A 14296-nucleotide genomic window follows, 5' to 3' on the forward strand; every position below is an offset into this window, starting at 1 on the left:
CTGCTACTGCGACTCTACAAAAGGTAGGAAGACAACTGTCACTCTGGGATGGCTTTAGGGATGGTGAGGAAGCTCCAGGTTGGCAACCTGATGCCTTTGAAACCCTCCTACACACATTCCATCTGTCCACGGCATGACCAGGGCATGTGGGGATAAAATGAGAGAAGGGAGTCTGGAATTTTGTTTTTATTCAAGGTGACATTCAATATGTACTTAACTTACCTCATATACCTTCATTAATGTCTCCACCGTGTCACAAAAAGCTTTACCCAAAGCTCATTCAGGAGACTTTTGGAATCACTCTCCAAAGTTCTCTAATAACAAACCGATTCTGCAGCACAGTAACTGTATCCTTTCAGGCCTGATTTGAATCAGAAGTAAAATATGTCTCATAACTACTACTATTAAGTGTTGTACCTGGTAGACGGGTACAATAAAAAGTCAGATCCAAAGAAAAATTAATTCACAATAAGTGCAAACATATATTTGGTGAGGGACTTCCACAATTGCTGAATAACTGACTAGAAGATGGTTTACATTTAGTCCTGTTTAGTATTTATCTAATGTTACCAATTATGGAAAAATTTATGCTTTAAAGTTGCGCTAAGTCTGGGGATCTAAATTAAAGTTTAGGTCAGAATGTGATTTCTATCGCGATTTCCTGTTTTATTTTTGGGCAGCACATCCAGCCCTGTGACAGATTTCTATTCAGTTTTATACGTTGCTTGCAGAATAATGGCATCAATTTCAATTAATTGATTCCATCGCAGTTGTAAATTGAGTAATATGATGTCTTGCAGACTGATTAGTCTTCAAAGTGTTTCCAAAGTAACTTTTTTGCAACTGAATGACTTAAAGAGTGTACCCCCCCATTTCTTCGTGTGCACCAAGTTAACTGAGGATGTCCATGGCTCACAGAAGCTAGTGTGAAGGGACTTAATTTTATTCCTACCTCGAAGGAGATAATCTCTCAGCATAAGGGGAACTGTCTGTGGCGTAACTGATTGGTTGAACACATGAACGCATCATCACCATCAATCATTACAAAATAACTTTGTAACTATTGTATCTGTAAAATGTCGGCCTTGCAAAAGCTCTTCAAGTTAGCCTTGAAAAAAAACAAAACACTGTAATATCAACACAGCTGTAAGTTTCTGACTGTATTGCCTTTCTTCAGAAGTTACATGATGCACTTCTGACAAAAATATCAATCTGTTCCATGTAAGCTGATAGACTCAGCTGTTTTTCCTATTTTTAAAATCAGGAAGGGCATTTAAAAAATATCCCACTTTGCTGCAAGGCTCTGCATTCTGTGAAAACAGAATACAATCAAGCTCTGTTTCGTGAATGTGTTGAGGATCGGCTCAGATTTGGGCCACTGAGACCCCACAAAAAAAAAATCACATTCTGAAAGCACCTATTGAATTAAGTGTTGCTCCCCACTAAGGCTGTTGCCACTCAGTCACTGTCTGCAGCTTCTGCTAAGTGTGCACCGGAGGTGTCACTGTGCCCATGCCCTACCTTCTCAAAGTCCATGGGGTACATCTGAGCTGAGCTTCTCAGTGAAGACAACTTTTCTTTCAACTCCTCGAGTCTGGCTTTTTCTGTGGCAAAAACATGGAAAGCGTAAAGTTAGAAGGCATCTGATGGCGGAAACAGAAAACGATAGCAACTTGAACAAACTCACCGGCATCGTCACTCTCTTTGTTTTTCTCCTCCTCCATCTCCTTGTCTGTAAGGTGAATTTTCACAGAGGACTTGGGAGTGAAAGACGGTACGTTGACGTCCACTAAAATGTCTCTGATGGAGTTGCTGTCTCTTGTTCCTTTGATCCCGTAGATTTGGCCATACAGGTTAGCTGCTGCCACCACAAAGTCCATATGGGTACTCTAAAACACAGAATCAAAATATCAACGTTTATCATGAAAATGAGCAAAATGACATGCATCTACTCTACATTTATTCTACTGGTCAAATAAAAGAATAAAAAACTTTGATTCAAAATCTATCTGGAATTGAGTCTTTTGCATGACTGACTTGCATGCAGGGTGAAAATATGGAAAGATCATGAAAAAGGGAACGAGAGCATCAGATTATTAAGGCAGTACAGTGAAGACAAATTATTAATAGTAATAGTTAATAACTCCATTGTCAGTCTTGTTCACAACAGACAGGTTTATGTATTACTAGCTGTACAACCAGGCTCCACTATGTACAATACAGCTTTCAGTTCAGTAATAACAAGAATTGCAGTTAAATTGCATTTCACAGCTGACAATTCCGAGTGGCAGTACTGACTCTCAACATCCATTTGACCAAAGTTAAACTGTTTTAAATCGCTATCAGTCTGCCACTGCACTCTTAAATGTATACAATTATTGGCTTGCTGTTAGACAGGAAAAAGCTTGGCTTTAAGTTAAGCTTAAGCTTAGGCTTTAAGCATTTTACTGTGTATTGAGCACAGGTCATTATCTGTCTTTAACTGTCTACATGGATCTCTAGCACAGATAAGATTCACTATCAGACCAGATAAAGTGGGAATGTGAGCAGCTATCGCAATACTGTGGCATCTTTATGCCATTCCCTTCCACTGAGTCTATGCTAGCATTGCTACTGCCTTGTCAATTCAGCCAGACACTACTCACATTGTCAGGGTCAAAGGTCAGTGGGTGAGGGCATCTCTTGGATCCAGACCAGAAGGGCAGACCATTACTGGTCACCTACGGAGAAGCAGAAGAAAACCCCTTTATCACTATGTTCAACAGCTGTTAAATAAGATCTTAGTTCATTATGTTGCTCAAAAGGCTCATAACTCAATCTGTAATAAATAAGGGTAATAAATCTGCCACAGTCAGACCTCCGATTCACACAAAATTAGAGCCGTGTTTCATTTCAAACATACTATATGTTTTAGATTTTTCTAATTTAGATGTGAACACTGGGAACCAACAAATATCCAACCGAGTGTGTGGTTGTTTGTGAGGCTTGTGTATCTTTTTGTTTCTCTTTTATCAAGTTAGCTTGGGTCAGATAACTGACATCAGCAGCCTTATCATACTTCTTTAAAGAGTCTGTGGTCACAAGTGACCCTTTAAAAAAAAACAAAAAAAAAACTTAAAGGACAAATAATACATAATCTTCCCCACATCCATCATATATGATATCCAACTCACTATCCAGCATGTCCATTGCATTAGTAAACAAACATAAATCCTCACTTTGGTCTTCAGACCCAGCAGGCAGACAACCTTCCCGAGGCACAAACAAACTTATATTGTTATCAGCCATGTGTTGACTACACAATTTGTGGTGTTCCTGATAAAGGAACAAAGGGTCCGGCAGCTTTGATGTTGCCAAATGGTCCATATGTGGAGAAAGAGAGTCTTTTTATGGTGGTGCCAGTTTTCACTGCAGGGGTGCTTTCTACAGCGGCCAAAAGGCATCAACGGCTTTAGTCCTTTTCAGAATCAGGCTTCAGATGGCTCAGGGGCAGAACAGGACAAGAACAAGGAATTTCTGCTTAAAAGTAAGAAAAATGAATGAATAAAAAAAAGAGACAGCACTTCTAACGTGGTGCTATTTGGCTCTCCTACTGTTTCTTTCAATCATTTCTAGACTTAAAAAAAAAAACACAGAATGATAAATAACTATATGGCTTGGAGAATTGTTTAGACCAGTGGTTCCCAAACTGTGGTACGCGGAGGTACTGCAGGGGGTACGCGGCGCACGGGGAGTTTTTTTTATTTTTTTATTTTTTTATTTATTAAGGCGTCACACTTTTATGGAGGACTGTTTATGAAGGAGACTCCAGTTTTGAGATTAATGTTACATGAGTTAGGCCTGTTAATGTATTCTTAAAAAGAGAGAGAAATGAGTTATGTTCATGTATTCTTAAAAAAAAGAGAAATGTTACTTGTTTAAGTTAGATAACAAAGGAAGATTATTTTTATTTAGTATTTATGCTATTTTGGTTAATTATTTATATTTCAAGAAAATGTTTTTTATTCTTATGTTGAATTCAACTAAGGTTAAAAAAAAAAGAGAGAGAAAGTCTGAGAATTTTATGGTCAAGTTAAGGATATTAAATAAAATGATTTTCATGTAATAACCACTGTGTTGCTCTACTTTTGGAGAATCATCACACGCGTTGTATGTGTGAGGGGGTACTCGTGGTGTGACAAGAAGGCTCAGGGGGTACTCAGGCCAAAAAAGGTTGGGAACCACTGGTTTAGACAATAGGATTCAGTCATCTCAAATAGCTCTAGTTTGTGCTGTTTTTGTTTTTAATCTGCTTTTCCTTTGTACAATGTTATTATTACTGATTAATGACAATCTTACTAAAACATATTAAAGTTCCAACAACTTCCATTTTTGACCTGCAAAGTTATTCTTTGGCCTGAAAACTGAAGGAAAAATGGCATCGTATTTTATGTTAGCATGTCATCCCAGATAGCATGCGGATGTGGGCCACTTGAGGCAACGATCCGGCACTGTAGGCATTCTTCTGGCCCAGACAAAACAGATGTGAGCCTAAAGTGGCCATGTAGTAAATGCTACATTTGGGCCAAATATTTATATTTATATTTAATATTTATTATATAATATATAAAAGATAAAAATAAAAAAAAGACAACTCATGCTGCGGTGGACATTCACGAGAATAAAATGGAAAAAGCTTTTCTTCAAGAGTCTCTTTCATCTCTGGTAATATCATCTTATCTGTTAAGACGCTGGTCAGTAACACAAGCTTGCCTGCCAGCTCACGCTGGAAACAACTGGTGAGCAACATCCAGTGTTTGCCAGGTGAGAGCCAATTTGCAAAGTGGAAATTTGTCTCCAGTCCCCATAATATGCAGGAATTCTTCTTAAAAACAGGCATAAATGTACAAAAACTTTTATAACTTTTGTTTTTTTGGACCCTTTTCTTATTAACATCTTCACAATAAGCATTAAAAACAGCCATGTTATTTTGGTTCAAATTCAGCTAAAAACTTCGTCTCACTGGTGAAATGTTCTTGAAGGTGAATGCAGCGCTACAATCACTTCTATGTGAAGGCTGGCGACCAGTAAACTGGCTGTTACGTGAAGTGTGTGGTTATTTGTCATGCTTGTGTACCATTTTCCTTTTTTTCCCTTATCAAGTTAGCTTGTGACAGATAACTGACATCAGCTGCCTTATCACAGTTCCTCAGAAAGTCTGTGGTCACAGGTGGCTTTACAAGAGAACAATGAAACGCTAACACTTGTTTAGATACAAAGAGAAATATGGAAGAATAAAAAGAGAAGTGACGTTGCGAACAACTGTCACAGGGCTTCACTTTTTGTGATCGTTAGGGAGGATATAACCACAGAAGACTTTTCTGAAGACATGCACATGTAACAAACTATCTAAGGAGATATGAGGGGATAAAAGAAGAATTGTCATAACCATGCACAGCATTCAGTTAGAGTAAAAAATAAAAAATAAAAAGCTAGAGTGACACTGGGGTTAGTAAGGGTTTGTTTAGGTTGATACTGATCCGTGATCCCACACACTCCTCCCCTGGGTTGACAACAACACGTGACATCACCCTGTCTGCATGCTTCAACAGATTACAAACACTCAGAGCCCCTCAGAGACCCTCCAAGATATTTATCAGCAGTTGCTCTCAGACGAGGTTAATAGTTTCTCCAAGTCTGGAGAAATGTACTGCAGTATTCCATGAAATGAAATGTGAAAAATGTAGCACACTTACTGCAGAGTTTAATTGGGAAATATGCAAAGGTCTTAGACACCCAACAGTGCCCCTCTGTGTCCATAAACTTTAATTACACTTTTATGACATTTGGCTGTGGGGAGTGTTGTTATTTTCCCCCTTGTGCGATTTTACCTCTCCAGGAGGGAAACAGTGCAGGAGCTGACGAAGTTCGTTATTAAAGAGAGTCTCCCACTTGCAGCGTGCCCAGCTCACACAGTCTTCCCAGCTCATTGGGCGCATTCCTCCAGCTGCCATGTCCTTAAGGCTGCTCCATACCCCTTGAAGAATCTCCAGGGCCTCAGCGTCTTCACTGGCCAGGGTTCGCTCTACAAACCCTGGATCCCTGCAGAAAGCAGTGCCACAATCCCTTTTAATTTAATGACAGATGAGACGGTAATGGCTGGATATAAGACACAAGGTATCATACATTGTGATGCATTCTGTAGGTCTAAAGCCCAAATTAAACATTTTATTTGCAACAAGTCAACAGAGGGAGCTATATTTGACCTGGAAAGAGAAAATGAGAAATATCTTGCTATTGCATCAAACACTGATGAGAATGACTAAACAGAAATTTGGCCACAGGAGTGTAGGAATTGTTAGCGAAGAGGGGATTTTTTTTGACTTTCAGCTTTTGACTCACAAGCAGGGGAAGTCAGTGTTTAGTAAGCTTGCACCGTGCTGGTTGGTGCCAATTTAAACTCTCTTACACAGGCAATCCTTCCACCAAAACAGGAACATCTGAGGCATACTTCTGCATGGAACTGCTCAGTAACACAGCAAAAATGACCATTCATTTTTCCATGACCTCTTTTATCTCTACGGAATTTTTGCTGCACAATGACGTGTAAATGATCAGACTCAGGAAAAAGTCCAGAAAGCTTGTTCTTATTTCCAAACATCACTGTGTAAACACTGTGTCTGTCTGACTTCCAGTTTTTTGGGTTTTTTTGTCTCTCGACACAAGAAAGTGCTTTACAGTGAGGGAGGATTATGTCAAGTCTTGCTACAACAGAAAGAGAGACATTTCAAAACATGGACAGATTTGGAAGTCCAAGACTTGAAGCTAGAAGCTTAATTCTGTCACTGGAGATCTCATGCTACAATTAGATCAATGCTTTATGGAAAGCTCAGTACATTGGATGATGCTAAAAAAAATGACGAGGCCAAAGAATCACTAATTAGTCAAATCTTACAGCTGTAAATCAATACAGTCACTGACCAATCCTCTGACATGATAAAGTACTGCTTCAGCATTTCTATCATCTCTTGTTCAGTTCAGTCAATGCTTCTAAACAAGGAAGCTGCTCATTAGTTCAGAGACAGTGTTGGGGCTACAGTGAATGATATATTATAGAGTACAGACTTGGCAAGACAGATTGTTTACGCAGTTTTTAATCAGGGTTTACTGCTAAAAGCCAGCCACACGTTTCCCTGTTAATAAACCCAAATAACAAGCTTGAACTTTTTCATAAGCTTTTGTAGGTTTGCTGGAATGCCTCTCAAGAGTTTGGTGGGGGGGGGGAGTTAAATGATAGCAGATTACTGACTATAGTCGCACATTGGTCAGTCCTGCTGTGGAGGTGAAGATAAGTCACATGTGGATGGCATCATATCTTACCTCAAAAAGAGATTCACATTTTCAGGTGCTTGTTTAAACAGTCCTTCAAACTGGTCCCTGGCCCACTAAAAAAAAAGACATGTTAACTTAGCATGAACAGATGAAAGATTCAAATAAAGAGATCGGGGAAATGGAGACTGTCTATACCACATAAGACAACATAGAGCACTGTTCTTACAAGCTAACACAGCAGTCATTAGGGTATTGTTAAAGTTGGGTGGAAGTGCCGTGAGTTCAAATATGTTCGATTTAAACAGCAAAAACTCAGCGACTACATGCTGCGCTGTAATGACATTAGGTTTATGCATAGAGGATGAATCCTGGTGACTTTGGTGGTGCGTGTCGTTTTGTTTAAAACCAGGGAGCGACATCGTTTGTGGTGAAAGAACTTGACAGCTATAGGGTGGATTGGCATACTATATGCTTCAGAACAGATCAAACCAGAACAGCATTTTTCTGATTAGTAAATGTTATCATGTCCCGCTAAAATGAAATCTAAACAGAGGGATAGCACATGTACTGTTAAACAACATCATGTCAACATGCTGACATCATTAAGTTACCGCTGTCTCACAGAGCTGATAGCACGGCTCCAGACTTCTGCTGATGTCGTAGCTTGGGATATTCACAAAATACAAATGTTCTAGACCAAAATGTATTATTCTAAACATTAAATCAATTCAACTAAATTAACTTGAAGTATCTCTTAATATAGAGATTAGCCTTTTTTTTTTAATTCAGATTATAACAAAGATGAGCTCGATGCTGAAGAGCTTGGTTTTGTACCTGCAGGGTGTGTTCAATTCGGTGAGGGAAATTCTTGAGAGTGCACAGTGGGATGGCATTACTGGAGCTTGATTTTGCAGGTCCATAGGACTCTGTCAGGTGGGGCACCACCACCAGAGTATGACCCTTGCTTCCTAAAGTTCCTCCCTCCAGCAACGGCTTTTGGTGCTCAACACAGCGTCGATCAAGATAAACCCCTGAGCAACAAAAACAGGGAGTTATTGTTTAAAAATGTACTCTAGATATTGGGTGGTAGGAAGAGATTCATTTCCCAATGGCGGTGAAAGATTGAGTGTCCCTCACTGGCTTCAACATTATCAAGGGCTGCGGCAGCTCCATCAAGATTCATGAAGAAGTTGTAGTCGTACACTCCCTCACTGTCAGGGTCCAGGCGATTCTGATGAGCGGTGATTTTCATCTGTGGGTTCATCTCACACACTGCTCTGGCTGCAACGTCCGATTTAGGTTTCTGTTCATGGGAAAGCGAGCAAATGGGCGATGTGTCTGAGATGACGTGTGTGAGCAAATCGTGAACAGAAAATGTGACGAATGAGAGATAAAGGGAGAACTTAATCAAGTGTTCACTCATTCAAAATTAGCATCAGGATTTATTGTCAGAACTTTTAAATGAAACTATTTCAAGGAATATCACCAGTCATCAAAAACGATGTGGCTTAAACTGTCAAGACACTACATTCAGTGTCTCGCTGGTAGAGTCAGACTTTCAGGGGAGTTGAAGATATTTTTTCCAACATATCCATTCGCTGCAGCATGTTACATAAGTTGTTTAGGATTACATAAGTTGTTGTAAATTGTTTACCCAGATAAGAGAGATCAACTGTCTGATAAACTCTGAAAATATACTACAAAGAGAAACAATCACTAGTGATGTAACATGGCTGTTATGTGTAATCTGCCACAAGCAACCTCAGGCTGTCAGTATACCTTCATCTCCAAACTGTCCAAATGGTGAAAACCTCCACTTTAAGCAGGTCAAACAAGAACCAGTGAGCCCTGCAGAGAGGAGGTTGTTATGAGCTGTTCTGTGTGATTTCTCACCCCGATATCCTGAGATCTGAACAGAAACTGGCGATTCAAGTTGGATCTTTCTATGAAGTCCATGTCTGTTACAGTGATGTGGCCCTCTGTTCCTGCACCAAGCCCCATGAGGGCAAAGTTTTTAAGAAGCTCACAACCAATTGCACCAGCTCCAACCTTGAAAAAAAGCACAAAAAAAAGCAACACATACTATTGTAATACAAAGTTTATTGAGTGTAAGAAAAAGTTTTGTGTTATTATTTTCTGTCCACTGTGTAGCATCAAAAACATTCATCTGCACATGATGCTCCTCAGTTTTTGCGGCTTTGTGAGCAGCTTTTACAGTGACAAATGAAATGCACACTGTCTCCCTCAAGACAAGTGTGCAGCCAAACAAAACACTTTTAAAGGAAACAGAGATAGGGTTTGGCACTGTTAAATGACCCCGATAGCATAAGGGGTCAATCCCGCCAGGAAATGCCACCTACAATGACAGCCATTTCCTGTATGGGCCATCATTAACGGAGTCTGGGCCGAAGAGAAGTTTCAAGTTGCAATCTGTTGGTTTCCTCGGCTAGGAAATAGTTTTTTGAATTGGTGTTGTATGTATGAATTGGACTAATTTTGACTTTAATTCATTGGTTTTGATTACAATGAATTGGACTCTAAATGGCTTGAATTGGACTATATCATTGAAGTGTCTTAAGATGAAATTTGTTGTGATTTGGCACCATATTAAATAAACTGCACTGAATTGAATTGAATTGAATTAACTGCGGACAAGATCAAAGACGAGTACAGATGGAGTTCCTGTATTCCCCACGCGACGTGCGCCCCCTGCTGGACAAATATCAAATGTGCGCTCACCAGGAAATACTTCTGCCTCCCAAGTCTCTCCTGGAACTCTGACCCAAAGACCGCAATCTGTCCATCATACCTCGTGCTTGTCTGTCAAGGAGAAACACAGAAGCACTTAAATTGCATCAGAATCGTCCTCGAATAGATTCGAGTTTTGACAATGTCAGCCTTTAAATGAAAGGGAATCATTTAACATACTGATGAAAATGAACAGTCTTTCAGGGGATCCTCCCCTTCAGGGAGACACTCCAGAGCATCAAAATATAGCCACTGCCGAAGAGGTGTGAATTTCCCACTGCATGCCTAAAGGAATCATTTTAGAAAGCAAATAACAAAACATTGTTAGTTCAACTAAATACATCACAAAGTTAAACACTGATCAGCCACAACATTAAAACAACTGACACGTGAGGTGATTGCAATGTTCTACTATGAACACTGTGACAGAGCGAGCCCACCTTATGGCAAGCATGCAGTGATGGCAGCTATGACTTAATGTAAATGTTTTCTCCATGACATTATCACTCTCTCACATCGTTGGGGAAGAAATTTCGCCCACTCTTCTTCACAGCATTGCTTCAGTTCATTGAGGTTTGCAGACATCCGTTCATGCAGACAAAGGTCTCTCTTCAGGTCCCATCACAGCATTTCAATCAGTCTGAGCTCTGGACTTTGACTGGACCATTGCAACACCTTGATTATTCTCTTTTTCAATCATTCTGTTGTAGATTTTCTGCTGAGCTTGGGATCATTGTCCTGTTGCATGACCCACTATCAGCCAATCTTTAGCTGTTGAACAGATGGCCTCAGATGTCACGCTAATATACTTTGGTATGTAACAGTGTTCTTGTTTGAATCAATACCTGCAAAGTGTCCAGGTCCTGTGACTGAGGGAAGTATTTTCAATGTTGTGGCTTCTTGGTGTAAATAGATAAGAACTGTTTTGTGACAGCGGAAGGGGAAGGAAACAAAACAAAAAGGTCACGGTTTTGACATCTGACCTCACCTTTATAACTTCCTGAGCGGCCAAGCCTCCAAAGAAAGCATTCATAGGAGCCAAATCCCCGCGCGCCGTGTAGGACAGTTTTCGCACCGCAGCCTCATCGAGTTCATCCAGCTTTGCAACTGCATTCAGCTCTCTCACTGTGGCAAGCAGGGAATCTGCATCTGACTGTATGAGTTCACCAAAAAGAACAAGTTAGAGAAAACGATCTTATGAACGGTGTTATGACAATCATGTGTTGTGCTACATGCAATCACATCACACCCATATTAACAGACCTGAGACCAGGAATGAGGGAGACGCTGCTCTCTTTTCACAAAGCTGTGGAGGGCTTGGAATGCCAGGTGCAGGGTGTTGTGCCTTGATATTTTTCCAAAGTCAATCATTGTCAGCAGTTCGTGATCAAGCAGAGCCTCACTCAGTGGTTTCTGCAATGTATGTTTGAATTATTTTACTAACAAAGGGCACACTTTCTTAAAAGCCAATTATAAAACAACTTGTGGAAACTTACAAAGTTGAGCAGGATGGGCTGTTTGACCTCAGTCACTACTCCACCCCGTGTATACTCGGAAAAGGCTGAAGTGTCACAGATAGTGAAGGAATACTGGCCTGGTAATTAAAGTGGTAAATGACATGCAGTCAGTATGATAAAGAAGAGTTCCATTCATGTCTATCAAATTTCACCACAATGCTCCTTAAGAGAGGCTGACAGGGTCATGAGAAGAATGTCATGTGACCAGTAAGGAGTCTGGGTCGTGAATGTTGCAAGTGTCATCAGAGGAAAAAAAAAAACAACAACAAAAAAAATAACAAGGTTAAGCAACACCAACCGGAGACTTTGATCTCCACAGGGCCCATACTGTTGAGCTCCGTCATGCCTTGGACTTCAGAAAAGACAACCTTAGAACCATCTGAAAGTCCATGTTTCTGGTCATCTGTGCAGACAGCAAATCCTGGATTTTCCTAAAACAAAGTTGGGTTGACAAATCTGAGAGACAGATTCAGCGACAAAAACCACACAAGCTAAACAGATTTATTTAAGTAGCACTGTCGGTCTTAATCAGAAAGGCCAGAGTCTGCTGTTACATGTTTGCTATGAATATGGATTACCTCCAGCCGTACACTACATGCAGGTAACCTGCTGTTGAAAATTAAGGTAACAAAAACGGGCAACTTTAGATCGCGCGAAGTTGTGAACATTATTCAATACAGTACAACTTTTAATAGGAGAAGATGACTTTTAGATCACTATAAACGCAGAACAGATGGAATACATTACCTTGGTGATTCGCTCTATCATCACCGATACAGGCATCTCCCCGTCCTTGTCCAAGACCTCAAACTCCTCACCGAAGTCACAGAACAGCTGGCTGCAAATGAACCAAACCATTCTCACTTCAGCCTTCCTCGCACTATCAAATTAAGGTTTGACCTTTTGTCTCACCCACTTACCCACAGAGTCCTTTGGTGTCTGTGACAATAAACCTAATTCCATGCGAATGGCAGAGCTCACCGAAATGCTTCTGATCATCCAGTGAGGAGTCAGTGAGGACCACCACCTAGAAAACGACAGCCACCCCCCTCTTTCTCGTGAAAAAAGTTTTTTTACACATTGTTACTGTACATTGTATATTACCGTGATATTACAAGACACAACGACTCAACGTGATTTTAACAGACACAACCACTATTTTCACTTTCATCTTATGAAGGAGAGGCTTTCTCCAGACTGATCATTGTTTTAATGTTTCATCACAATTTTATTATTCTGTTTTTTTTTGTTTTTGTTTTTTTAAATGCAGGGTAAAACTAATAAATAAATAAAAAAAGACAGGAGAAGCACCTGAAACTGCAGCAGCAGGTCTTGGTCAAGCGGTCCGGTGTGCGCTGACACACGCACGTGTGGATTTAAGGCAGACAGCTGTGGCAGGGAACATGTGGCTCGGTTCTGACCAAGATGGGACTCCTTCAGGTAAAACTGGTGGGGAAATAAAATCATTGCTTTAAAAATAACCGTCTTCATCTGCAAACTGAACAACTCTGGGACATCTCTTTCCTTCTAGCTCAAGAAAAATGTATCAGTTTCAGAATGACTCATCATGTATGGGGTAGAAGGAGGATTTGCATAATCTTGAAAGTGAAAGGGCTTTCTTTCAAAAATGACTTTCAGTTAAAAGCACACTTCATTCATTTTTTTCTATGTAATACTAGCAATCTTTGCAATGTGGACAATATATTACATCCAAACAATCACCTATCCCAAATTGGACAAACAGGTTTGACAAGTAAATGTATAAGAGGAGATGACAGGAAAACAGCCCACTGAGAGCATTATTCACATTTTAAGAGCAAGCCGGTTTCACATTTTGTTGCTGCTCAAGCAGGAAAATGAACATGTTTATTTCTGTATTTATTCATTTGTTTTAACACCCAACTATCAGTACCTGTGATGACATGTCGGACCACACAGCCTGACCCTCATCCTGGATAGTGACAGACTTTACTCCGGATAGGATCACATTTTTGGCTATTTCCACTCCCAGACCCCTCATCCCAGCTATGAGGACGCTCGCGTTGCCCATCCGGTGCATCGCATCGTGACCTAAAACATACCTGCGCAAAGTGCAAGAGAAAAGGTGAATCTGAGGGCTGGCTCCTGTCTCAAATCACTCCTCGAAGAGTGCGGAGTGCGGACAGGTCGTACTTACAGCTGCCGAGAGTAGAATCCCTCATCGATTTCACCGGTTCCTGCCATATTGCACCCGCAGTTCCCTTGTTGGACCCTCACTGAGAACTGAGCTGAAAGTTAAACCTTTTTGAAAGACACTTTGCAGAGAAAGCGAACAGCTCAAAACCGCTGGAGAGCTCTGGCAAACGAGCTCAATGACGGAAGTTTGAATACCCGCTGCCCTTTTTTTCGCTTTCGTTTCAGCTCGTTGTCCGCGAGGCGTGTCGCTGCTCACAAGATCCCGATGAGTGTAGGAGCGTGTCCTGGCCGCTGGAGGGCGACTCAAACCTTAATAAAACAACGTCACCCTGATTCAGTTCCTTTCCAAATTGTAAGTAGGGAAACTCATGGGTGAAATGAAAGTATTTCAGCTTCTTGTTCCGTGATAATGGAAACTAAACTGTAAGATGTTTGAATACAAACACGGTTTCAGACATCAGAGTTATTTTTAGGCAAGGCAAGGCAAGTTTATTTGTATAGCACAATTCAACTACAAGGCGATTCAAAGTGCTTTACAGATACAT

At 40.5% G+C, this 14296-nt stretch overlaps 1 protein-coding gene across 1 annotated transcript in view; it reads right to left on the reverse strand.

Annotated features, from left to right (window-relative positions):
- The window catches only part of uba7 (ubiquitin-like modifier activating enzyme 7), a 35037-nt gene extending 21044 nt beyond the window's left edge, over nucleotides 1–13993 (reverse strand). Inside the window, exons 1-19 of the mRNA XM_075461236.1 lie at nucleotides 13753–13993; nucleotides 13489–13657; nucleotides 12888–13022; nucleotides 12497–12603; nucleotides 12324–12414; nucleotides 11875–12007; nucleotides 11556–11653; nucleotides 11323–11472; nucleotides 11048–11212; nucleotides 10240–10344; nucleotides 10051–10131; nucleotides 9205–9360; nucleotides 8449–8614; nucleotides 8146–8342; nucleotides 7360–7424; nucleotides 5871–6081; nucleotides 2646–2720; nucleotides 1688–1889; nucleotides 1522–1604 (exon numbers count right to left, since the gene is read on the reverse strand). Coding sequence (XP_075317351.1) covers nucleotides 1522–1604; nucleotides 1688–1889; nucleotides 2646–2720; nucleotides 5871–6081; nucleotides 7360–7424; nucleotides 8146–8342; nucleotides 8449–8614; nucleotides 9205–9360; nucleotides 10051–10131; nucleotides 10240–10344; nucleotides 11048–11212; nucleotides 11323–11472; nucleotides 11556–11653; nucleotides 11875–12007; nucleotides 12324–12414; nucleotides 12497–12603; nucleotides 12888–13022; nucleotides 13489–13657; nucleotides 13753–13799 — 2436 coding nt within the window. The 5' untranslated portion in view covers nucleotides 13800–13993. The remainder of the gene's footprint in view (nucleotides 1–1521; nucleotides 1605–1687; nucleotides 1890–2645; nucleotides 2721–5870; nucleotides 6082–7359; nucleotides 7425–8145; nucleotides 8343–8448; nucleotides 8615–9204; nucleotides 9361–10050; nucleotides 10132–10239; nucleotides 10345–11047; nucleotides 11213–11322; nucleotides 11473–11555; nucleotides 11654–11874; nucleotides 12008–12323; nucleotides 12415–12496; nucleotides 12604–12887; nucleotides 13023–13488; nucleotides 13658–13752) is intronic.
- Between the last annotated feature and the right edge of the window lie 303 nt (nucleotides 13994–14296).

The sequence above is a fragment of the Odontesthes bonariensis genome, chromosome 3, assembly GCF_027942865.1.
Source record: "Odontesthes bonariensis isolate fOdoBon6 chromosome 3, fOdoBon6.hap1, whole genome shotgun sequence".
Taxonomy (NCBI): Eukaryota; Metazoa; Chordata; class Actinopteri; order Atheriniformes; family Atherinopsidae; genus Odontesthes; species Odontesthes bonariensis.